General features: G+C 43.5%; 1 protein-coding gene across 12 annotated transcripts in view; it reads right to left on the reverse strand.

The window, feature by feature from the left end:
* Positions 1–28: 28 nt before the first annotated feature.
* Positions 29–23,658, reverse strand: part of LOC141753380 (uncharacterized) — a 30,535-nt gene continuing 6,905 nt past the window's right edge. The window contains exons 7-31 of one of the 12 annotated variants that reach the window (XM_074611969.1): positions 23,515–23,604; positions 21,297–22,070; positions 19,663–19,728; positions 19,396–19,530; positions 19,071–19,298; positions 18,754–18,928; positions 17,185–17,529; positions 15,096–17,048; positions 13,682–13,954; positions 13,035–13,535; positions 12,666–12,770; positions 10,066–11,289; positions 6,890–7,723; positions 5,664–5,895; positions 5,420–5,568; positions 5,268–5,316; positions 4,826–5,150; positions 3,210–3,280; positions 3,021–3,057; positions 2,825–2,877; positions 2,345–2,456; positions 1,802–1,901; positions 1,636–1,709; positions 1,376–1,490; positions 29–1,154 (exon numbers count right to left, since the gene is read on the reverse strand). In XM_074611969.1, coding sequence (XP_074468070.1) covers positions 1,067–1,154; positions 1,376–1,490; positions 1,636–1,709; positions 1,802–1,901; positions 2,345–2,456; positions 2,825–2,877; positions 3,021–3,057; positions 3,210–3,280; positions 4,826–5,150; positions 5,268–5,316; positions 5,420–5,568; positions 5,664–5,895; positions 6,890–7,723; positions 10,066–11,289; positions 12,666–12,770; positions 13,035–13,535; positions 13,682–13,954; positions 15,096–17,048; positions 17,185–17,529; positions 18,754–18,928; positions 19,071–19,298; positions 19,396–19,530; positions 19,663–19,728; positions 21,297–22,070; positions 23,515–23,604 — 8,108 coding nt within the window. In that variant the 3' untranslated portion in view covers positions 29–1,066. Of the gene's footprint in view, positions 1,155–1,375; positions 1,491–1,635; positions 1,710–1,801; positions 1,902–2,344; positions 2,466–2,824; positions 2,878–3,020; positions 3,058–3,209; positions 3,281–4,825; positions 5,151–5,267; positions 5,317–5,419; positions 5,569–5,663; positions 5,896–6,889; positions 7,724–10,065; positions 11,290–12,665; positions 12,771–13,034; positions 13,536–13,681; positions 13,955–15,095; positions 17,049–17,184; positions 17,530–18,753; positions 18,929–19,070; positions 19,299–19,395; positions 19,531–19,662; positions 19,729–21,296; positions 22,071–23,514; positions 23,605–23,658 lie in introns of all 12 variants that reach the window. The other 11 variants (XM_074611968.1, XM_074611970.1, XM_074611973.1 and 8 more) reach the window with 11 other exon arrangements.

A 23,658-nucleotide genomic window follows, 5' to 3' on the forward strand; every position in this document is an offset into this window, starting at 1 on the left:
GCTAAAAAAAACAACAACAAATCCAAAATATAAGCAACCAACCAGTATTTATGTTTCTTCAACATATTTATCAAACTCATTCATCATATCTTCACCTCATAAATATAGACAGCAACTTCAGGTATACAGTGTGTGATGGGTATTACAGTAGTGATGTGAAGCAGTGTACCGCTTTATCAGCACACCTCAAACAGCATGCATACAGTAGTCCAAGGACACAGGTTCATTTCTGTGAATCAAGCAGGCATGAACATCACAACCATACATGTAAATATATGGCTGGTTTAAGGCATTCAGGGTCTGTGTGCACACAAGGTTTCGTAACTCCTTAATATGAAGAACATCTAAGAAAAGAAAACAATCAATATTGCAATGAGTGGAAATGCTTTTAGGGTTTATAAAAATGTGATGTTGAGGGGTTAAGTTAAAAACTTGTATCCTGTACTCTCAATATTGTGAGTTTTGAGTCCAGCTCATGACTTATCATATTATTTTATATCTAACATGTCATGTTGGCATGTTGCCATCAAATGTTTTTTCACTTTCAGGGTGGAAATGACTGAAATAGAAATGTAAGACGAATATCACCAGAAACAACAAAAGAAAAGAAAGGACAAGGCAACAGATTCTGACAAGCCCTATCATGACAATGGGAACCTTTTCTTTATAACAAAAAAAGAAGAAAAGCCAGTGTTCAAATACTGAACAAACTCACAGATGAAAACACACAAAACACATGTGCAATAGATGAACAACAATCTTGACACACCATTTCAATAAATAAAAATATGCAAACAGAATTAAAATAATACTTAAGACAGACTGAAATTGACACAAAAACATTTTCATTTTCAAGAAAACACTTTCAAAGAAGACACAGTTTTGCAGCCTGTATCTTGTCTTCCCACATAATGGGTTTTAACAGTTCTCTGGGAAAATAAAGGCACTAAAAACAGGGAAATATTGAGCCCCAAAAGTCCTGAAAGATCATCTTTCGTGACTTCGGGGTTGCAGTAGTAAAAGCTGTTTGTGTGTGTGTGTGTGTGTATGTGTGTGACCTCTCTTCTCACTGTAGAACACATTTGTCTTTGTTGCTGTATTTTTGCCTCCTCATCTCCAGACCTCGCTCTAGGCGCTCGTCCTCCTCCATCGCCCTGTAAACACACAACCACATATTACAGCATAGTGCATATGACTTTAACTCTTGACCATCTATACCCACACCTGTATCAATAATTTGCTTGCAAATAAGGAATAAAAACAATATATATCATTGAACTACATTGAACTAACTAAATTTTTACAAGCACCATTAATCTGAAGGTGCTTTTTTTTTTTAATCTCCCTACAACTTGTCTTTTTCACACACACTCACCCTCTCTCCTTGGCGTCGATGTCTCTGATGATCTCGTCCCGCTGGTTGACCAAAGACACCAGCTCTTGGAGGAGCAGCTGCTCCCTCTGCTGCTGAGTGGACGACTTCTGCCAGTCTGCAGGACAAACAGCAGAACTTTACGTAACGGTTCATATGATCATGTACAGTTCAATTCTGCCAATAGATCCCCCCTAATTGTTACACACTGGTCCTTTAAGTAAATGATCTGAATTCTTCTTCCACCTCTGTTGGTTACTAACCTTCTATGGCCATCATCACCCGTAGTTCCCTGTTCAGAAGCTCAAACCTCCTCTCCAGATCCTGCTCCTCTTGTCTGTAGACAATAAACAAACAAATAAAAGGAAGTGTGTATACTGTATGTGTACGTACATGTGTGTATACTGTATGTATCTTATGAGGTCTTACAGTAGCTCCAGGTTGTCCTGTCTGCGTATCAGAGCGTTCTTCTTGTTCACCAGAGTGAACCACTCCTGGATCAGTCTCTCCTCTTCATCACGGTCGCTTCCTGTAGAAACATGAACATGCTGAGCAATTTCTGATTCTTACAAACAGTCCTTTTAAATATTTTTTTAGTGGGGTACTTCATTTTTTTTGTTTGCTGTATGTATAACCTGTGAACAAGTGGGCACTTTTTGAAATAACAGTGGCAGTTTTGCTGGCAGGTGACTTTTTTGTGTTATATTTTCTTATAATTTCGTATCACATGTACATTGTCAGTTTACTTTGGCTTTAGTCAACCAAACTAGCTTTCTCTCTAGAGTAGCTTTGCTGTAGTTCAACCTCTTACAGTGTGAATCAATTGGTAGCTTGTAAAGCTATGCTTTAAAAGTAGCTTCCCCAACACTGGCAGTTTGTATACAACTGGATGGTTTATTGGTAGAAAACCTACACCATTCACTCCTGCTGCCTGCGTACTTCCTGTTAATTCCTTGCTGATGTGTGACTCACCTGTTTCCATGAGGCTTCGCAGTCGTCTCTCCACCACAGCGGCTCTGCTGTCGACGTGCTTCTGCTCCGTCTCCAGCGCTGCCAGCTCACTCAGCACATACTGACTGGTGTCCTGCAGACACTGACCACAAGCACCATCACACACACACACACACACATGCATACATGCAAACACACACACACAATCACATGAACATACACAAGACAATGGCAGGAAAATGAGGGAAAGGAAATCAAAGTAGAGAGGGAGTCGGGGAAACAAGAAAACAAGTAGAAGAAGAGGGTCAAAAGATTAGAGAACAGCCAGAAGGATGGAAATGAATAGAACAACTTTTTACTAGGTAAATATGATTCATTCTTTCTTGCAGCCATCAGTCATGCTACAGTAATGATGTTTATTTGATTTGAGAGGGAGAGTCAAAGATAAAGAAAAGAAGAAGTAGAGAAAAGAAAAAGGAAAGTGAGGAACAGATAACTGACCATTGTTTCCTCTTCCTGTTTGAGAGGCTGGGTCTCAGCTGTACTCTGCAACTCTGTACACAAACACACACACGACAAATCAAAGTGTAAAAGAAAGAAAAGAAAAAGAAAAGACGATGACAATAATATATTATATAAAAATAACTTGAATAAACGTTTAAAATGTTAAGAATATTGCCAGCAGGGTGGTACCCACCTGTATTATTAGTGATTCCTGTCTTTGTGTCTTCATCCTGGACAAGAAAAACATGAAACTAACGGTAACTATCACAAGGCTGACACATACAGTAAATAAAGACTATCAGACTGTTTTTCTCCAGGTGAAAGTAAAGTACAGTTTAAGAAAAAAAAGTACAGTTTAAGAAAAAGACAGAGAAAGTGTTACCTGAGCCAGTCCAGATTTGGCTGATTTATTAATAGACCTTGGAGGAGGGACTGGAGTTATTGACTCATCCGCTAAAATCAGATGAGAACAACTATCAGAAGTTGGATTCTTGAACATAATTATTCAACACAATTTCCTTAGTAACTTTTAATTCTTAGAGATGAAACAAAAATAATAATATATATATTATTTAGCATAATTAGTAGGGCTGTCAATCGATTTAAATATTTAATTGTGATTAACCGCAAATAAATCACACATTTATTATTTGTTCAAAATGTACAATAAAGGGAGCTTTATCAAGTATTTAATACTCTTATCAACATGGGAGTGGGCAAATATGCTTGCTCTTTGAAAATGTATGTATATATTTATTACTGGAAATCAACTAATAACACAAAACAATGACAAATATGGTCCAGAAACCCTTATAGGTACTGCATTTAGCATAAAAAATATGCTCAAATCATAGCATGGCAAGCTCAAGCCCAACAGTGTGCTGACGTGACTATGACTTCAAAACTGCATGTGATTATCATAAAGTGGGCATGTCTGTAAAGGGGAGACTCGTGGGTACCCATAGAACCCATTTTCATTCACATATCTTGAGGTCAGAGGTCAAAGGACCCCTTTGAAAATGGCCATGCCAGTTTTTCCTTGCAAAAAGTTTGCGTTAGATTGGAGCGTTATATAACCTCCTTCACAAAAAGCTAGTATGAGATTACTCATACCAATGGTTTCCTTAGATTTTCTAGTTTAATTTGATGCCATTATCTTCACTTTAGCTTTAAAACTGACAACCTAAAAAAAATCACAAGTTGCTCAGCTAATCTGCTTCATCAGGACTGTGTGGGTGTGATGTGATCAGATTTGATGGAGGCTGGCAAACAATCCCACAACTGTCATCACATTTTGAATTTAAATAATTTTGCACGGGCAGAAAGCCCTCTCTCATCTGAAATAACCCAAACTGTTTAAACTTTGGCACAAAAGGGGTTTACGTAGCACCTCATCACTCATACTAAGAAGCTGATTGAGAAAACATGTTTTCAGGAGCTTTGAAATTAGAACGATACACTTATTTATATCCAAAATATTCATGTCCGCACCATTCCATCAAATGGAACCCTCTAGATGTGCATCATTTTATACACGTTCATCAAATTCAGCATGACATATCTGGTATCTTCGGGGAACTTTGGGGGAACCTACTAGAATCTTAATTGAGGTGCTGTGAACTTGATTTAGAGATTTCTTTATCCCTCCTTGTCTCCGAAGGTCAAACTGTGCCACTTAACATTCCTAAGTTCCCCTGGAGACACATTAATGCTTCCTCGTTCTCTTTTCTTTTGTTTTTTCTGACATTATTTGTCTCTTATTTGTCTTTTGTCTCTTCTTTACACATTCCGATTGAATCGAGCGTGCCTCCGGCAAGAAATACCACTGAATGCGGACTGGAATTTTAAATAAGTTTGACTGCACAATTTGCAATGCTGAACCCACTAAAAAGGTCCATGAGATTCAAGACAGATGGGATGAATCACAGTAAAAAAAAGAAAAGAATAGTATAAGTATAAGAAAGTTGAAATGTTTAAAGATGGAAAAGAGGCTGATACCTTTAACCAGTCGTTTGGTCCTCGGTGGCGGGACGACCAACGTGCTGCTCCCTCCTTCCTCTAGGCTCACTCCTTCGTTCAGCCTGGCCATGCAGAAAGCAGCGGCGTCGACGTTAGTGGGACCGGGACCAGAGAGGGCGAGGCCGTAGCTGGACTGGCTGCTGTTTTGCTCTATCTGCAGCACGCTCAGCTCCTGGTTGGTGAAGTGCGAGCGGATCTGGCTGAGGTAGGTCATGACTATGAGCCTGTCGGGGACGGACAGAAGAACCATGTCGGACGGCTCCAACAGGCGAGAGATGCCCAGCGCCTCGAAACCGTCAAACGCCTGATGTTGTCAGAAGAGAGAGACATCATCAGTACAGAAAACAAGAAATACATGTGAACTATCAACACTTCTGATGGCACTAAAGAGCTGAATATAAAACATGAGCCATGTCTCTACCTTCTTGTTGTTGAGCTTGATGTCATGAGAGTACAACTTGTCAAAATCTCTAATGGGACAAAACCAGGGAAGAATATAATGAGAACATACCTACAGCAGGTTTACAGCATTCAAAGTCATGTAGATTTATTATCAATTCATCTGTTACATACATTTTGTCTGGATGGAAGTGATGTAGGATGGCACAGAATGCCAGGCCATTTCTCCAGGAAGTGCTGAAGTTGGTGACCTTTACCCCCCGGTAATCGTTGGTGATGTCCTGACACCACTGGAGCAGCGACTGAATGGAGTTCACCGGGCCCTGCAGAGGAGGAGGAGGAGAGAGGAAGAAGTTTTGGTTGTGTGTAATTTGAAGATGTCAGAGTTTATGTGCACATCTGTATTGTGTGTATTTACCTCAGCTGCATCGTCCTTCCCGTCAGCCTCCTCTCTGACCATTGGAGCCGGATGAGGGGATTTAAGGTCGGAGGTTTCCTCTTCTGGTAACGTAGGAAGTCGAGATGTGGTCATCTCACAGTGATTGGGAGGAGTGATGTGGGTGTCTGTGTGTGTGCTGGAGGTGTCTCCAAACTGCGATGGCGGTTTCTTCTCTCCACCATCTGGGAGGTCTGCCAGTTGGCCTTTTAGCCTAGGAGAAGACAGGATGTAAACAATAAGAAAAACAGACTTTGTTTAGTGGAATAAAGGAGATCATCCAAGCAGCGAGTCGTAGATGTGAGCGAGAGACGTGCAAGCTTGCCGACACGACAGATGGCAGCACAGGCTTGATGTTAGAGGGCAAGCCAGGGAACATACAGCATTCAAGAGAATGACTCTTCAGGATATTTTCAGCATGGTTGCTTCAACACAGTCTATGTTGTTTGGACACTTTTTTTATCAAAGCAGATTCCCCAAACACTTGTCTAGGTTGTGTATTTTCCTATATGCTTTGGATATTCAGGTGAAAAACATCATACACAGCAGCAGTTCTTGAAAACACACAGCACTTCCCATGCACTCAGGTGGCAACACACACACACACATATCGCCAGAGCTATTTTAAGTCTTTTGCGTGTCCAAAAACAAAAACATTTTGCTTTCTAAGCTTGCGTTTCTAGCCCTTTCTAGCAGCATGGCGGCGGCGTCACAAACTCTCATTTTACAGCTAAACCGTGCACTACAAGATGATTCTGAAAACATTTGAGGCGAGAAATAGGCATTAACATAACATAATATTGATTCATATTTGATCAGCGCGGCCTAGTTTGACCGTTTGGTCGGAGTTCGCGACTGATTGACAGCCGGCTCCCATAGACGGCAGCTGGACAGCAGACCTCAGATCAGCTCTGACTGCTTGTTTTCCTCCGGTACGTGAAATCTTGCAGATGCCGTTATGAGCACCGGAGGACACAGAGGCACATGATTTTTTTCAGGTTACCTGTTTCATGTACTACTGTCACGATAAAGCGACCGTTTTATAAAAACAACTTTTTTAAAATCATATTTGCTCCAATCTCGCCTACTTCAGCTTTAAGTTCGACTCAAGTCTCAAGTCTACGTCTCTGCATATCACAAACACAAACAAACACAAGGCTTCAGTCATTTTCTAAGGCAGCACAGGTTGACAGCCCAAGCTGACTTACACATCCTCCTCTCCTTGACTTTGCCCCGGCTCATTGGTCGGTGGCTCTTCTGCCTCAGTTAGTGATATTTCCTGCAGGGTATCATCACAGCAGGGTATCAAGTACTGACTGCGATCGACAAGCTCTGTGGTGTCACAGTCGATGTCATTAAGATCGGGGATGAGGAGCTTCATGCCGCGAGGGCCAGAGACAGGGGATGTGTCACCTGTCATCAGACTGATTTTAGCCAATAACAACCTCTCCTCCTCTCGGAGCTGCTGCTCTTTGGTTAGACGGTTGAGATCAGGGGTGTGTGTTTCTGTGTGAGGGCTGTCACTCTTTGTGGTGTGTGTATTCAAACTGAGGCTGCTCATGTCTTCATCATCCCTCATTTCAAGACTCTTGTGTGACTCTGTAGCTATGTTGGCCATGCTCGCATCAATGTTTATCTCATCGATGTTCGTGTCTGTGTGTATCTTGGTGTGTGAATGCATGCTGGCAGTGCTCAGAGGAAGGGGCCAAGGCACCACGGAGGAGTGGACGAGTTCTCCCTCCTCATTGGCTGCTGCCTCCAGGCTGTGACCAGTTTTTGTGACCACATCATCTCTCTGTCCTTTCGCTGGCTGTTTTTGTGCTCCAGTATATTGGGGATCAGGTCTGGCTCTAGTTGTCTGACCGATTCCTTCCTCTTGCTTAGACCCCAAAGGAGGTTTAGGATGAGGCGGGTCTGCCAGACTGGTTAGGGAGTGTTCAGGTTTATTTGGCTGACTGGCAGCAGAGCTCTGGTAAAAGGTTTGTCCACAGGAAGGGAGTGAGGAGGGCGTCTGGGTAACAGCAGGGGATGGGTGACCCTGGCTGAAGACAGAAAAGGAGATTTCAGAGCTGAACCTAAAGGCTGAAGAACTATTGAAAAAACTGAGCAGCAACAAATCCTTGTCGGGATGCACCAATTTATCGGCTGAACATCGGTATCGGCCAGTTTGCCTTGTTGACTGCAGATGCAGTGGCCGATGTTTATCTGCTGTGTTGCATCAATTTTGTGCCGGCTAAATGCTGTGTAGGTTATTTGCGGACGGTCTCGGATAACAGTTAAAAGACAGTGTAATGAAATGCTGAATGACTTTAAAAAAGCTCAGTTATTTTAAAGAGGTCTTTGTTTCCCTGGCACAAAAGCGGAATAAATAACAGCAAAAACAAAATAAATAAAAACAACCATATCGGTATCGGCTAACGTCCAAATTGATATTTTAAACATCGGTATCGGTCCAGAATCTTGCAATCGGTGCATCCCTAGATCCTCGTCACACTCCATTTCCCTCTGGCAGCATACCACCACTCATCTCACGCAGCCAGACCTCAATCTTGTTGATCTCACAATGGTCGGAGGAAATTCAAGCATAAAAGTTGTTTAGAAAAGACACAGTCGGCTGTCGCCATATTTTAAACCAATTAAGAGGAAACTGAGGGTAGAGCATGGTGTTCGTGAAAGAAGGACACAGCTAATCTCATGACTGTCTCAAAAGGTCTTTACAATCCCGTTATTTGGACAAGATTTTCCCCAGACTTCCACAAGTTTGACGTGACAGAGGTGTGGCAATGCAAGATCATACCAAACTGGACAACCAAAGGCAAAACACCAATTTAAAACATGCTCCAGTCTCCACTGTACTGCAACATATCCACTGACCAAACCAATCCATCTATTCATGCTACTTGACATGCTACTCAGCTGCAATGAGTACTAAACAAAATGCAAGGACCTCTTGACGTCAGCCGTGACAATCATGGACAGAAACATACAGAAGATATAGATACATCCATTGCACAGCTTCCCCTTTTTTCATGCTTGCTGCACTACTGCTGCATATTAGACCAAATCTTTTTTTCTCCAAGTATAAATTACATATAATTTCCTATGATTTCTAAGGAGATTGATGGAGGTTTATGGAAATAGTGATACCTTCGGAAAGTGTAAGTCACACTGAATTTGAAAACATGTGTATCATGTCTGTGTAGGGATGTTCATAATTAACCGTTTAACCGTCAACCGACATTAAGCATTTTAACCGATTAATGCTATCGGTTAAAATGGTTAAAAGAAATATTTATAATTAATTAAAAAGCTGAGCGGCTCCTCACTCGTCACTCGGGTGAACTGGGGACTCAGTTGTCTGTTGTACTCGTACACTGCAGCTGGCGCGAGGCACAAAACTTGTCGGTTAACGGTTAACAATCGGTTAACGAGGGTCGGTTATCGGTTGAGAACATTTTTCAAAATGAGCATCCCTATGTCTGTGCGTTCAGATTTGATTGAGTCGTGACTCTAACTTCCTGTTGTTTCAAGAACCGGCAACATCCTGTCTCTTTTCACCTGACCCGGTGTACTTGCCCTTCACCCCGAACACTCCCGACACTCCTTCTCTGTCCTCATTTTGAAAACCTCTGTTAGAAGTCATAACTGAGGCAAGATGTGAAGAGGAAATTCCAGTTTCCCTCACAAACAACATGGTAATTAAGTTGTTTGGGGAACATGACTCACATGCCAACACACAACTCTTTCTCGAGAAAGACCTGCAGGAAAAGACCAAACCCTCAGTAAATGAAGGATAGTAATGACCAGTGGTGGAATGTAACTACGTACTGTACTGTACTTCAGTACAATTTTGAGGTACTTGTATTCCACTACATTTATTTGACAGCTTCAGTCACTAGTTACATTGAATAGAAAGAATAGAATAGAAATCAACTAATAAATTATGATATATTATCATAGATTAAGCTACCGAGCAATATACCTTTATCAAATGGGCCTTTCTGCATTATGAGTACTTTAACTTCTGGTACTTAAAGTACATTGTGGTGCTAATACTTTATTACTTTTACTTACGATTTTGAATGCAGGATTTTTACTCGTAACAGAGTAACTCTACACTGTGGTATTACTGCTTTTACTTAAGTAAAAGATCTGAATACTTCTTCCACCACTGGTAATTATTATTTCCCTGCAGAAACAGTGAGTCAGAGCCTCGGTTATTGGAGGAAGCATACACAACGAATGCACAGGCACAGTCCTCTGATCCACAAGAGGCAACAAGCCGATCTCTCTCGTACAGCCAACTCTTCTCCCGTTACTCACCTCTCTCTCTCTCTCTCTCACACCCTGCGGCTATTTGTCCCTCTCTCCCACCCTTACTCACCCTGCTTCCCCTTCCATGTACAGCTCAGCCAGCCAGACGGAGCCCAGATCTTCCTGTCCTCTCTCATATTCCACCTCCTCGTCCTCCTCCTCCTCTCTCATCCACACTGGGATGGCACCAGATTTCAGGTTGGATTTTTTAACTGATCTCAGACCAGGTTTATCCAGGGCTTTCTTAACAGCAACTACAGAGTCCTCGGGTTTGACCGTTCTGGAGTCGAGTTTGCTTATTGTTCCGGCTGCAGGGACAGAATCAGCAGGTCTGGGCGAAACCACTTTGACTTCAGTATTCGTTTTCACTACTTTGGGATCAGACTTGTTTTCTGGCTGCTCTTCATCACCCTGTAGCCTCTCATCATATGCAATATCATCCAACTCTGCTTCCCTCAGAGGAGGCCAGTCATTTGATTGGTTGTTCATGACTTCCTGCAGTGACGTAGAGCCAGAAAGGATCTCTCTTTTGCTATCCTCTTCCCTTTGCCTCACCCTGTCCTCCTCCAATCGTCTCTCCATCTCTCTTTCCATCTTCCTCTTCTCATTTTCTTCCTCAATGTGCTGCTTCCTTTCTTTCTCTGCCCTTTCCCTCTCCTCCCTTAGCTTGTTCTCCAGCTCTTTACTCTCTTTTTCCAACCTCTTCCTCTGCTCCTCTTCCCTCTCCATCCTTTCTCTCTCCATTTCTTCTCTCTCCTTTTCCACCCTCTCTTTCTCTTTCCTATCTGCCCTTTCCCTCTCCTCCCTTAGCTTGTTCTCCAGCTCTTTACTCTCTTTTTCCAACCTCTTCCTCTGCTCCTCTTCCCTCTCCATCCTTTCTCTCTCCATTTCTTCTCTCTCCTTTTCCACCCTCTCTTTCTCTTTCCTATCTGCCTCTTCTCTCTCCTCCCTCTTCATGTTTTCTATCCTCTCCTTCTCCCTCTCCTCTCTCTCCTTCTCCTGCTCACTAGCTGCCATTCTCAGACTTGCCACCAGACTTAGCCCATGTGAAGGTTTCTGAGCTAAACCAGTCTGTTTAGTAATCGTCAGTTCTTCTGTTGTGTCGGAGAAGGCCGTGGGTGGAGAAATGTCCACACCGATGGGAGTCGGTGGCTCGTCATCTGGCTCAGAGGAACGCAGCATCTCTGCATCTACTTCGTGTAAAGACGGCTGACCATCGCATATAAGGAGGCGTTGAGGATGACCTGCATCAGCGGGTCCAGTTGTCTGCAGGATGGAGGCCACTGTCTCATAGCTAAAGGGACAGACACGAGGGACAGGAAAATCTCTGAGACAGTTCTCACCCTACAACGACCTCAGCAGGCTCTCAACGGTGTGACACAAAGCCAGACAGCATGCTTGATTAAGTAGTTCCTTTTTCTCAGACTTTGTTTTGGTGCTTGTCCAAAGCCCACACAGAGGATATTGTTGGTTGCACTGAGAACCACCCTTCACTTTCTTTTTCTACCAAGTACACAACGCAGTAAAGCCCACTGGTATTTCCATCATTTTCCATTAAGAACAGGTGAAAACGCTTTCCGGTGCCATGCAGCTCAGAGAAAGATAACACAGCTAGCCAATACATATGCACAAGACATAAGACTTCAGACAAGACTGAAATTAACAGCACATTGTGTACGACAGCTCACTGAGCGGAGCGTCACAGTTATTAAACAGCAAACTGTTTCTGGTTTTACACAGCATCAAGCACTTGTGTACTGACTGTATGTGTAATGGTAAATGTAGCAAGCAACCCATACTAGAATAACTGCCACGGAGATAAAGTCAGGGTTCGACATTAACCGACATTAGCGGCAAGTAGGCCACCAAGTTTTATCAGGTTTCTCTTGAGATCGGCATTAATGCTTCTAGTTGCCGTTAGCTGTTAGCAGCCGAGGGGGAACAGAGTCCTGCTCGGCTAAATAACGGACCTACTAACGTTAACGGAGGTGCCATTGAGTTACAGTATGATGCGTTCAAGCTGTATTCAGTAAAATGAGTATTGAGCGAAGGTAAATTATAACGTTATGCGAAAAAGATGGACTGTATCTTTTGTAGCGTATGCACTAAGAGACTGTTAATGTAACAGTTAAGGAAGGCTGTGTTAAGTTGAATTAAATTGCCTTTTCTATATTGTTTTTACATGTTTACATTTGGGCAACCAAAAATGTAGTTTGGCCACCAAGGCAGTAAAAGGCAATAAAAATGTATGATAAGTTAATTCAATATTGTATAAGCATACTGCTACATTTCCTGGCCATTATCAGATAAGGGGTGTAACTTTTATCTTTTACAATCTTTTTAATAACCTCTGATAAAATAATGATTATAAGTTAAAAATGTAATATTTTTAAGTCTAAAATCTATATTATTATAATTTTTCACTTAATTATGTAAAATGTTCTCCCTCTTTTGAGGTTGTATTTGATAAAGTAATAACGCTGTGTGTTTACTGCACCTATTTTTGGAAGGATATTTTATTATATTTGACAAGTTATTGAATTATCCAACAGTTATCTAATTATTGGAAATATGTTCTGACTGTATGTAAGCTTGGTCTACAAAAAACATCTTTTGCATAACGCCTCACACTTTAACAATTTTAACAGACGGGCAGGCAGAGAGACTCACCCTCTATACAACACCCCAACTACTGCTGACATGAAGCCAGCAGGCGCCTCCATCTGCTGCTTTGCGACACACACATCTGCCTCTGTGTGTGCACCTTTCTGGGCACTACCACACACACAGACACACACAAAACATACTCTTGTGAAAAGCTCTCATCAAATAATAAACAACCAGTCTAACAGCATAGACAGAGGTTGAGATGAAGAAAAACAGCATCAGGTTAATAGCAACAAAGCGCTGGTTAGGCTGCAGCACCACGTTAGGTAGTACATGTGCAGGTGTGTGTGTGTGACTGTGTGCGTATGTGGTGGTTTGCAAGCAAAAGCAGACATGTCATGTCATGCTGCAAAGGAACCGTCACTGACTCACCCCCCTATTACACCACCCTCCTCCTGCTTCTCATCCTTCTCTTCACTACTTTCCATCCCTCTTCCTGTCTCCGCTGTGGTCTCCTCCACCGTCGCCCACAGCTGCTTCTCTGCCTCGCACACTGGCTCCTTATTGTTGGTGAAACTCCCCAGACCACCAGCCACGACCTCGGCCGGTTTCTCCTCATCTGCTCCCTCCTGTTGTGGTTTTCCCGACGGCTGGAGGACTTGTTCCGGCCGCAGTCCCGGTTCTGGTTTTGAGGGAAGCAGCGGCTCCAGCGCCAAAGCCGTGCGCTCGGCGGCTGGTTTGGGGGAAACCTCGGGTGAGGTTTCTGGTTCCACGCTGGGTCCCTCTGGCTCTTTGGGCTCCTCTTTAACTGGTGGTGCGCCGGGTTCAGCAGGAGTTGGGACTATGTGAGGTGTTTCTGTGTCTTTTGCTGTTATTGGTTGGTGCTCCTGCGTGACGGGGGCGTCCACCTCAGCAGCATCTTCTCTGTGTGAGCTAGAAGAAAGGTACAAAAAGCCCACATTTTTACATTTGCTATACCTACTACATCATTAAGAAAGCCAGAGCATCAGCGAAGCAGACAGACGCACAAATGGTTAGAAAGAAAGACACAGACAGACGTCCCCCTCATCCATTCTTACCCTCTGCACAAAGGTTTTGCACCCTCCTTGGCAGAGATTGTTTCAGAAGTATCTTTCCCACTTCTCCCTTCTAGCGTTTTCCATACAGGAACCTCTGCAGCAGACAGCCTCTGAGGAGGTGGCGCCAGGGTCAACACCTCTAATGTGAATGGTTTATCCTGACCAGTGGGGCCTGAACGGGTGCCAGGTGGAGTACATGTGGCAGATATTTTCTTTTCTGGGACAACAATGTTTGACAATGAACCTTCCTTTAAGAGAGAGGGTTGCCCCAGACTGGATAAAGGGGAGAGAAAGAGGAAAGGTTCATCAGAAATAAGAAAAGGAGAAGAGGAAAGCCATACAACAACAACAACAACAGAAAAAAACAAATAGTAGGGGTGGGTGATACCACAAAAAACATTTGCATGTTAAAAAGCAAGACAGCTTTTAAAGGAGCAGTGTGTAGGATCGGGCAGCATCTAGTGGTGAGGTTGCAGATTGCAACCAACTGAAGCCTCTCTCGTGTGCAAAGCGTGTAGAAGAACTACGGTGGTCGACGCGAAAAAGCGAATGGCCCTATACCTAAAGCCAGTTGTTGCTGAGGCCCTGACACACCAAGCTGACGGTCAGCCGTCGGACAATTTGGGGGCATCGGTGAGCGTCTGTCGGGCCTACTTTTTGTGTTGTATCCGGCACCGACGGAGCTCGTCGGTGAGATAAATCACTCTGATTGGCTGTTCAGCTTAAACGAATCAGTGCACAAGAAGAGAAACGGAAGCGAGGAAAGCAAGCCAACGAGTTAAGTCCAGAAGAAAAACTGTAGTCTTTGTGTTGTGTTCAAGTGCAACTTTCTGGCCAAGACACAGGTGACGTGAGGCGACTCAATGGTCAGCCTTCGTCGCATATTTACTAATATTATATTCCATAGATTCAATAGATCCACCTAACTGTTACACACTGCTCCTTTAATGGTAAATCATGTATTTTTACATTATTACACATGCACACACAACAACAGCAGCAGGCAAGCAAAGAGCTAGCTAGTATCACTGGTCAAAACATAACATAGTGTCGGTGGAATCAATACTTTAGGGATCGATCGGTCCACCCCTACCACACACATAATCAATGACGACTTGCGTGAGCAGAGAATCACAAAATAATTACCAACAGAAGAAGAGAGAAATAATCAAAATAGAAATGTTGAATGATTCAGCCCAATTTGAAACACTTTAAGCGCAGAGTAACAGAACAAAGACTGATGTGTAAATCAGTAGAAAGTGAATTTAAAGTGACTTTTTAAAGACTAACACTGATTGATTGATTGATTGATTGATTGATTGGATTTGCAGATGGCAGCCATCTGATTGTATTAAAACAAAAAGAAATCATCACCCACAGTGACATTACTTTTTATTTCAGTGGTGTAACTCACCGCTCATCGGAGGCAGAGCTCGGTTTGTTCACTGAGTGAAGGGTCATCTCTCTGTCTTGTGATTGGCTGAGAATTTGCGAGGGCAGCTGCTCGGATGTAACGCCGGTTTTGTCCAGAGGAGGGAGATCGGGAGCGGGAAGTTGAGTTTGTGTGAAACTGGGAGGAGGAACGGCGGCGTGTGTGTTTAGTTGAGGAGCTGGCAGAGAAGAAGAAACCAGAGTTTTCATCTTCTGCTTGTCCTCATCTGACCTGTTGGCCTCCACACTGCAGGCCGGAGCTGCTCCATGCTCCTTCATTCTCTTGTCTTCTTCCTCCTTCATTCTCTCTTTCTCCTCTCTACATCTCTTCTCCTCCTCTTCCCTCTTTTTCCTTTCCTCCTCCACTTTCTTCTTCTCCTCCTCCTTCCTCCTTTGCTCCTCTTGCAGCCGTCTTTCCTTTTCTTTCTGCTCCTTCAAGAGTCTCTCTTTCCTCTTCTCCTCCTCCTCCTCACGTCTTTTCTCCTCTGCTTTTTTCCTCCTCTCTATCCTTTCCTTCTCCTTCTTTAAGAGTCTCTCGTTCTCTTTCTCCTCCCTCTCCTTCTCCTCTTTGAGTACTCTCTCCTTTTCTTCCTCTTCCCTCTTCCTTCCCTCCTCTGCTTCTTTGACTCTCTTCTCCTCCTCCCTCTTCTTCCTCTCCTCTTCTGCCTCCTTTTTCTTTCTCTCTTCCTCCTCCCACTTCTTCCTCTCCTCTTCTGCCTCCCTTTTCTTTCTCTCTTCCTCTTTCCTCCTTTCCTCCTCCCTCTTCTTCCTCTCCTTCTCTGTCTCATTTGTCTTTCTCTCCTCCTCCTGTCGTAGATGTTTTTTCTCCTCCTCCTCCCTTTTCTTCCTCTCCTCTTCTGCCTCCCTTTTCTTTCTCTCTTCCACTTTGCTCCTCTCCTCCTCCTCCTCCTCCATCTTCTTCCTCTCCTTCTCTGCCTCAATTTTCTTTCTCTCCTCTTCCTCCTGTAGATGTATTTTCTCCTCCTCCTGCCTTATTCTTCTCCCTTCCTCCTCTTTCATTTTCTGTTGCTCCTTCTCTTTCTCCTCCTTTAAGCATTTCTCCTCCATCTTCTTCCTCTCCTTCTCTGCCTCAATTTTCTTTCTCTCCTCTTCCTCCTGTAGATGTATTTTCTCCTCCTCCTGCCTTATTCTTCTCCCTTCCTCCTCTTTCATTTTCTGTTGCTCCTTCTCTTTCTCCTCCTTTAAGCATTTCTCCTCCATCTTCTTCCTCTCTTCCTCTTCCAGGAGCCTCTTTTTCTCTTCCTCTATCCTTTTCTCCTCCTCCTCTTTCATTTTCTGTTGCTCCTTCTCTTTTTCCTCCTTCAAGCGTTTCTCCTCCATCTTCTTTCTCTCCTCCTCTTCCAGGAGCCTCTTCTTCTCTTCCTCCCTCCTCTTCCTTTGCTCCTCGAACACTCTCCTCTCCTCCATCATTTTCTCCTCCTCCTCTTTCATTTTCCTCATGAATCTCTCCCTCTCAAGTCTCCTCTCTTCCTCCCTCCTAAGCTTTTCCTTTTCCACCTCCACCTCCAGGAGTCTCCTCTGCTGCTCTCTTTTCCTCCTCTCCTCCTCGTACCGCTTCCTCTTCTCCTCCTCCTCCTCTCTCAGCTTCTCCTGTTTGTCTCTCCTCGTCTTCAGGAGTCTCTCCTCCTCGCATTTCTTCCTCTCCTTCTCCTTCTTCCCCTCCTCCTCCTCCAGTAAGAGCATCTTCTTCTCCTCCTCTAACAGTCTCTTCTTCTCCTCCTCGTGTTTTCTCCTCTCTTCCTGCTTCCGGAGCGTTCCTTTTTGCTCTTCCTCTTCCTCTTTCCTCCTTTCCTCCTCCCTCTGCTTCTCCTGCTCTGCCTTCATCATCACTTCCTTCTTCGTCACCGCTCCCTCTAACTGCTCCGTCAGTGACGGTTTCTCTCCACCAGCCTTTTCATTGGTTTTCTGCTCAAGACTGCAGAACAGATAAACAATATTTCTTAATCCTAAATCTGTGTGTGTTCTTATTATCAGAACATCAGTTCACATTTTGTAACCTTATTTCTTAATGTTCTGTATCTTGATTTTTATCTGTGAATATAAATACTCACCCCAGAGGACACCTTTTGATAGTATCCCGCTTAGAGTCATCCTCTTCCAGAAACAAGCTCACTGATTCTTGTCTCTGGCTGAACGACTCAAAGATGATGTCGTCAAAGTCAGGGTCGGGTTCAGGCTTCGCCAGTGGCGGCTTTTCGGCCTTAAATGCCCTTATAACACTCGTCTCATTGGTTGGCTTTTTCAAATCAGTTTCCCCCTGAGCACTTAGCGGTTTAGGAGTGATAAATGCCGCCACAACATTGGTGGAGGGCTGCTGAGGGGTGGAGCTCTCACAGCAGGAGAAGGGCCACGGAGGGGGCGGGGCTACTATCAGCTCTGAACGCGACTGGGCAGGACTGCGGGACAGAAACATTTGGAGGTCAGACTCCAGAGGATGAGCGGGTGAGATTTCACAAGGCTGAGCGTGCAGGAGGTGATTAAGGGTGGGACAACAGGCCGGCCACAGAGCAGACTATACAGTCCTGATCGTTATTCCACTGCTGTGTACTGGAAGGTCAGTGCAACAGGAGACAAGGTACGAAACACTCTGCTGCTGACTGTTAGCACGTTAGCATCAACGAAGCACAAACACAAAGCAACCACGAGGCCTCGAGCAAAATAGTTCGACAAATCTCTCGATCAACAAATGTGAATAAGCTGTTACTCGACAAAACGTGTCAGCAAGCTGAAGCAGGTTTTCCTCAGTCAGCACGAAGGTGGGTTAAGCTTGGGACCATTTGGACCATACAAGTTTAATAAGGCACTGATCAATACTATTGGATTGGAGGAATGACGAGAAATGTTCATCCCAATGATGCACTCTGAAGCGCCTTCAAAGATTGATGTCCGGAACGGCCGTAGCGTCAATAGCATGGAGACAGCTGAATTAACGGTACATCTGTGCAATTTAAAGGAATCTGTCTGTACGGTAAATATGAAGCTACATCCGGTTAACATTACAAGTGGGAAACTGCTAGTCAGGCTCTGTCCAAAAGGTAACAAAACGTGCCTACCAGCACCTCTAAAGCTCACTATTTAATGTGTTATATTTTGTTTGTTTAACCTGTACAAAATCCAAAGTGTACAAATGACTTCACTTTACTTCCATACTTATTTACAGGAGTATTTATTGTACAGATTTAACAAACAAGATATAATATGTTAATTAGTCAATTTTAGAGGTGCTGGTAGGTGGATTTTGTTACCTTTGGACAGAGCCAGGGTAACTGTTTTCCCATTTCCAGTGTTTATGCTATGCTATGCTTACAGATGTTCTCATCTTACTCTCGCGAAAAAAACGTATGTACGTAAAATGCTGCACTATTCTTTGAAGCAATCATGCAATGTCAAGCAGGCAGCCCATCTCAAAGTGTACAGATGTGCTCTCTACACTTCTACACCTCTCATGAGTCCGTGTGTCTATGTTTCTCCCAAGCTGTGCTTAAGGTTGTCACCAGTCTTCAAGACGCCTCTTCAGCTCTGTGGTCTGCTGACACATTCTCTCTTCACACAGCATTTCGGAGCCAAAGTTATCCAAACCAAGCAATCAAAATCTAAACACTCATGTGGAGTGACCTCACCTGATCCTTGCTGGTTCAGCTTTGTTTTCTGTGACGGCCGCCTTTGAATCCTGAGCTGGTCTGATCGGCTGGTTGGACACTCTGATGTTGGCCACTGCCCGGTTATTATGAGGAGAACCCTCGTCTCGGCTCGGAGTTGTTTCCTCGTCTACTTGAGCGAGGGGGAACGTTGAGCCTATAAAAAGCAAAAGCGAAGGTTATTTTTGATGAGATCTGCTTCCAAATGAGACATATTCACACGTCAAAAAAGCACGAGGTAATTGTCTTGGCTGAAATAAACACTGATAGGAGGTTGTTTGATTAGTTGGCTGGTGTACCTGACTGACAGGAGGTGAGCGGAGCAGAAGGAGAGACAGCGAGCTGAGGATGAGGAGAGGAGAATAAAACAGAGGTGGAAAGAGAAGAGGAGCGAGCGGGTGAGGAGAGGGGAAGGGAGGCAGTATGGGCTGGAGCTGCAGGGTCACAGAAGGCATCAAGGTCAGGACTACTCTGCAGAGGGACAGGGGTGATGTCGCTACCGGATGTCAACCATGCACCCTGAGCACCTGAGGAAAGCAGATGAAGCAGGTTCATATAGGAACATGTGAAATGAAGAAAGGAAAGGTGAAGACAGAGGAGACCATATTCTTGACATTGGTTTACCTGACTCTGAGATAGATGGGTGAGATTTGGGGAGAGGAGTTGACTCAGGAGGAGGTACGTCAGCGGAAAAAGGAGAGGGAGAGGAGGGGCGGTCGACTGACTTGACAACGTGAGGCCTGAAAATGTGAACACGGCCTAGTAGAGAGGACAGATGGTGGAAGATATGAGTGAAACAGAGAAGGAGAGAAGAAAAGGATATTTTTAAAGATCTGAAAATAATATTAGTAATGGACTAGTATTCGAGAGACAGTCGCAGCAGAGACAGACCAGAGATGGAAATGAGATCATCTGCAGTTTTAACCTCCAGGAGGCGCCGTTGATGTGAAGCAGGAACTGAGGAGGGTAGAAACAGGAGTGAACAAAAGAGGAATAAAGAGAAACCAATGTAAAATGTATGACAAAGAGTGAAAGGGGAACATAGCTAATTTTATATTTCATGCGTGTTACTAATTGTATTACAGCACAGAAGTGATCTGTATCTGTCAGGAACAAACTGCTGCAGTCTCAACAGTGATTAGTGGTGTCAGAGTAATCAAAACACTATCACTGTACAATGATATTATTAAGAAGGCTGAATCCGATATTTAATTTTCTTAATGTTCAAAACTTCCAAAAAGATTGTTTTGTAATTCACTCTCATCTCCTGATGTATAGATGTTAAAACTGAAGTAGGCGAGATTGGAGCAAATATGATTAAAACGGTCGCTATATCATGACAGTAGTACATGAAACAGGTAACCGGAAAAAAATCATGTGCCTCGGTGTCCTCCGGTGCTCCTAACGACATCTGCAAGATTTCACATACTGGAGGAAAACAAGCAGTAAGAGCTGATCTGAGGTCTGCTGTCCATCTGCTGTCTGTGAGAGCTGGCTGTCAATCACTCGCAAACTCCGACCAAACGGTCAAACTAGGCCGCGCTGATCAAATATGATTCAATATTATGTTACGTTAATGCCTATTTCTCGCCTTAAATGTTTTCAGAATCATCTTGTAGTGCACGGTTTAGCTGTAAAATGAGAACGTTTGTGATGCTGCCGCCATTGTGAAATCTGGTGAAGGAACGCCAAGTTCCGATCACATGACCGGAGCACAGCCAATAGGAACGTTCTCCCAATAAAATGACCTGTGATTGGTCAAAGTCTCCCGTCACGAGCTAGATTTTCTAAAGCCTGTAAACAGAGCCATGATGAGGTGCAGAGGTCTAGTTATCTCTCAGAACACTTGAATTACAATATGCTGAAAGGTTATTATGGATTTTTTGCCCAATGATGCCAAAAATATTCTGCCTACTGCCACTTTAAAGGGGAGTTTTTTCTTGCCACGGTCGCTTGCTCATGGGGGAATGTTGGGTTTCTGTAAATTATAGCGTAAGGTCCAGTCCTGTTCGATATGATAATTTGGCTTGTCAGTTCATCTGGTTGCCTTTTCACTATCCACCAATGTAATTGTTCTTTTTGTACACTTGTACAGTCACTTTATGGTTACAGAGTCTCTCTCCACCTCCCTACTATTTGGAGTGTAATTCATTTGCTAAAAACAGAGACAAAATGCACAATAAACAAAGTTAAAGATGAATTTGCCTGTCTTTTTCTTTACTATTTTCCATAGATAATCATAATAATATCGTGAATTCTTTTGGACACGATAATCATGTAGTGAAAAACTGATATCTTGACAGCCCTGGTTCAGATGTTTAACTCTGACCTAAATTATGATATCATGACAACCTGATCTCCCTTACAACATACCATACTGTATAAGTAATATACTTTTGACCTATAAAGTAACATGTGCATGACTGTAAATCATGTGGAACACGAGGTCAAGCCAAACCATCACACATGAGGAATCAGTTAGTGTAAAGCATGCAGCGTGCCGGTCTGCCAGCCAGCCAAGATACCTTTTCCTGAGCCTGACTGGAAGATTCTGGGCAGAGATGGAGGCTGAGAGGGGGTCCGTGTGAGTGGAGGGTGAGCGGATGGAGGCTCAGAGGACGGGGTGGGCTTTGAGGGGGAGGAGGATTTAGGTGGGAGAGACTGGGAGGCAGTAGAGATGGTCTTATGGGTCAGGGTGGTGGATACAGTGAGAGAAGTCGTTTGGGGAGTCATGGAGGATGATGTTATGATATTCGTGGGTGAGGACAACGCTGGTGAGGGAAGTTTGGGAGTTGGTGAGGTAATGTATGATTCGGAGGCACTGGGTGGCGTAAAGGGCAATTTGGAGTTTAAAGAATTCAGAGGAGCAGAGGACGCTGCTAAAGAAGGCTCCACTGACACAGATTCAGAGCATTGGGAAGATGGAGGATGAAGGGAAGAGGAAATATTTTGGGAAGAAGGTGTGATTATGGAGGATTTGGGGGATGGAGGATTTGCAGGAAACACATCAGAGAGAGGCGGGACAGAGGAGGCACTCTGGGTTGAGGGAGTAGCCGCTGTGAGCTGTGAGCCTGGAGGATTAGGTAGTGGGTCAGAGGAAGCCTCAGTGAGAAGAGGGTTGGATGATCTTTTATGTTTGGATCTGGGTGAGGGCTGAGGGGAGGGGCCGGGGGAAGGTTGGATCTCTGATTGGACGGGGGCGGCGGAGAAGGGGTGTCGGCTGCGACGGGGCGAGGGGCGAGGAGCGCTAGGTAAAGGAGGGCGGGAGTGGATGGCGGGACTGGGATGACCGCCACAGGCTGGATGAATAGATGGAAGGATGATGGTTGGATGGATGGATGGATGGATCAGTGAAAGTAGATTTTTCCATGGGGAGAAATGATGAAAAAAGAAAGAAGGCAAAGGTCATGAAGTGAAAATGAAAATGAAATGACAGTTGATGATTTGACTCACATTTCAGCTGGAAATGTGTGCACATCGGGGGATGGAAAGTAACTCAGTACATTTACCTGAGTACTGTACTTCAGCACAGTTTTGAGGCACTTTACTTGAGTATTTGTATTTTTCTGCTACTTTATACTTCTACTCCACCACATTTCAGAGAAACATTGTACTTTTTACTTCTACTACTTTTGATCTCACAGCTATAATTACTGGTTACTTGGCGTAATTTGAAATATAAATTTTTTTTACAAGTGAAAAAATGTAGAATGGAATATTTCAATTAATTTTAATGCAAATTAACTCATTTAATAATGTTATAAAAAATCAACTTTTAATTGCAGTGCAGCAAGCTAGCATATTTTTTTCTTATTTCTTATTATTCTTATTTATCCTCTTTTTATTAAAAACCTTATTTTGTATTTTAGGACTCTTAGACAGAGATGTCTTTATAAGAGTGGATGTTTTTGCAGATTTCATTTTGTCTAACATTTTATAAAGTATTTGAAATCCCCTCGAGCAATGTCAACAAAAATGCTGCTCACATATTATTACATCAGTGATAATGATCCTATAATATAATACATAATGAGTACTTTATGTTTGGTATGTAATTTGGCTATTAATATTGAACTTTTACTTTTTTACTTTTACATTTAGTAAAAAAGTAAGATTTTGAATGCAAGACTTTTACTTGTATAATATTTTTACATTGTTGTATTACTACTTATACTAAGTAAATGATGTGTATTCTTCTTCCACTAATGGTGCGTATTCAGATAAAAATGCACGCCCTAAGGCCATACAATTCGCCACTACTACTACTACTGCTGTACCAGCTATGAGATACACCACAAAGACGTACAGTGAATGTAGCAATAACATTTTAAATGGACCGAGAACATGTAATTTCTTTCATTCTGGTCATCATCTGATGTCAGCGTTATGGTGATTTTCATGTTGTCACAGTAATGTCTCTCTGCACACAATGATCTCTGTCTGCCATGATGCAGCTGAAGCTTGTCATGCCTCCAAACAAACTCCCAGTACATTGGTGGCATCAGTCCATCATCACATGATGTTCTCAATAATGTCTAGATGAGAAATGTGTGGTATGCAGAGCAAATGGCACGAGTGCGTGAAATGCTGTTATATAAACTGAGCCTCCCAATAGCAGACAGGAGGAGAGAGAGTTCCTGTTCACACTTCCTCCTCCTCCTCCTCCTCCTCCTAATCCTCCTCCTCTCTGGCAAGAGAAACAAACAGCAGGAGCGGGTGAAAGAAAGGGCAAGAGGAATCTACCTGAGGCTGGAAAAGAGGGTCCAGCGGAGTCTCGCTTGTCAGGTGGAGGGGGAGCAGGGCGATTTGGGCGAATCAGAGTGTGTGAAACGACTGCGGCGGCCAGAAAAGAGTAGAGCGGAGGAAGTGACGGGAGGAAAAAGGAAG

Source organism: Sebastes fasciatus, chromosome 16 (assembly GCF_043250625.1).
Source record: "Sebastes fasciatus isolate fSebFas1 chromosome 16, fSebFas1.pri, whole genome shotgun sequence".
Lineage (NCBI taxonomy): Eukaryota > Metazoa > Chordata > Actinopteri > Perciformes > Sebastidae > Sebastes > Sebastes fasciatus.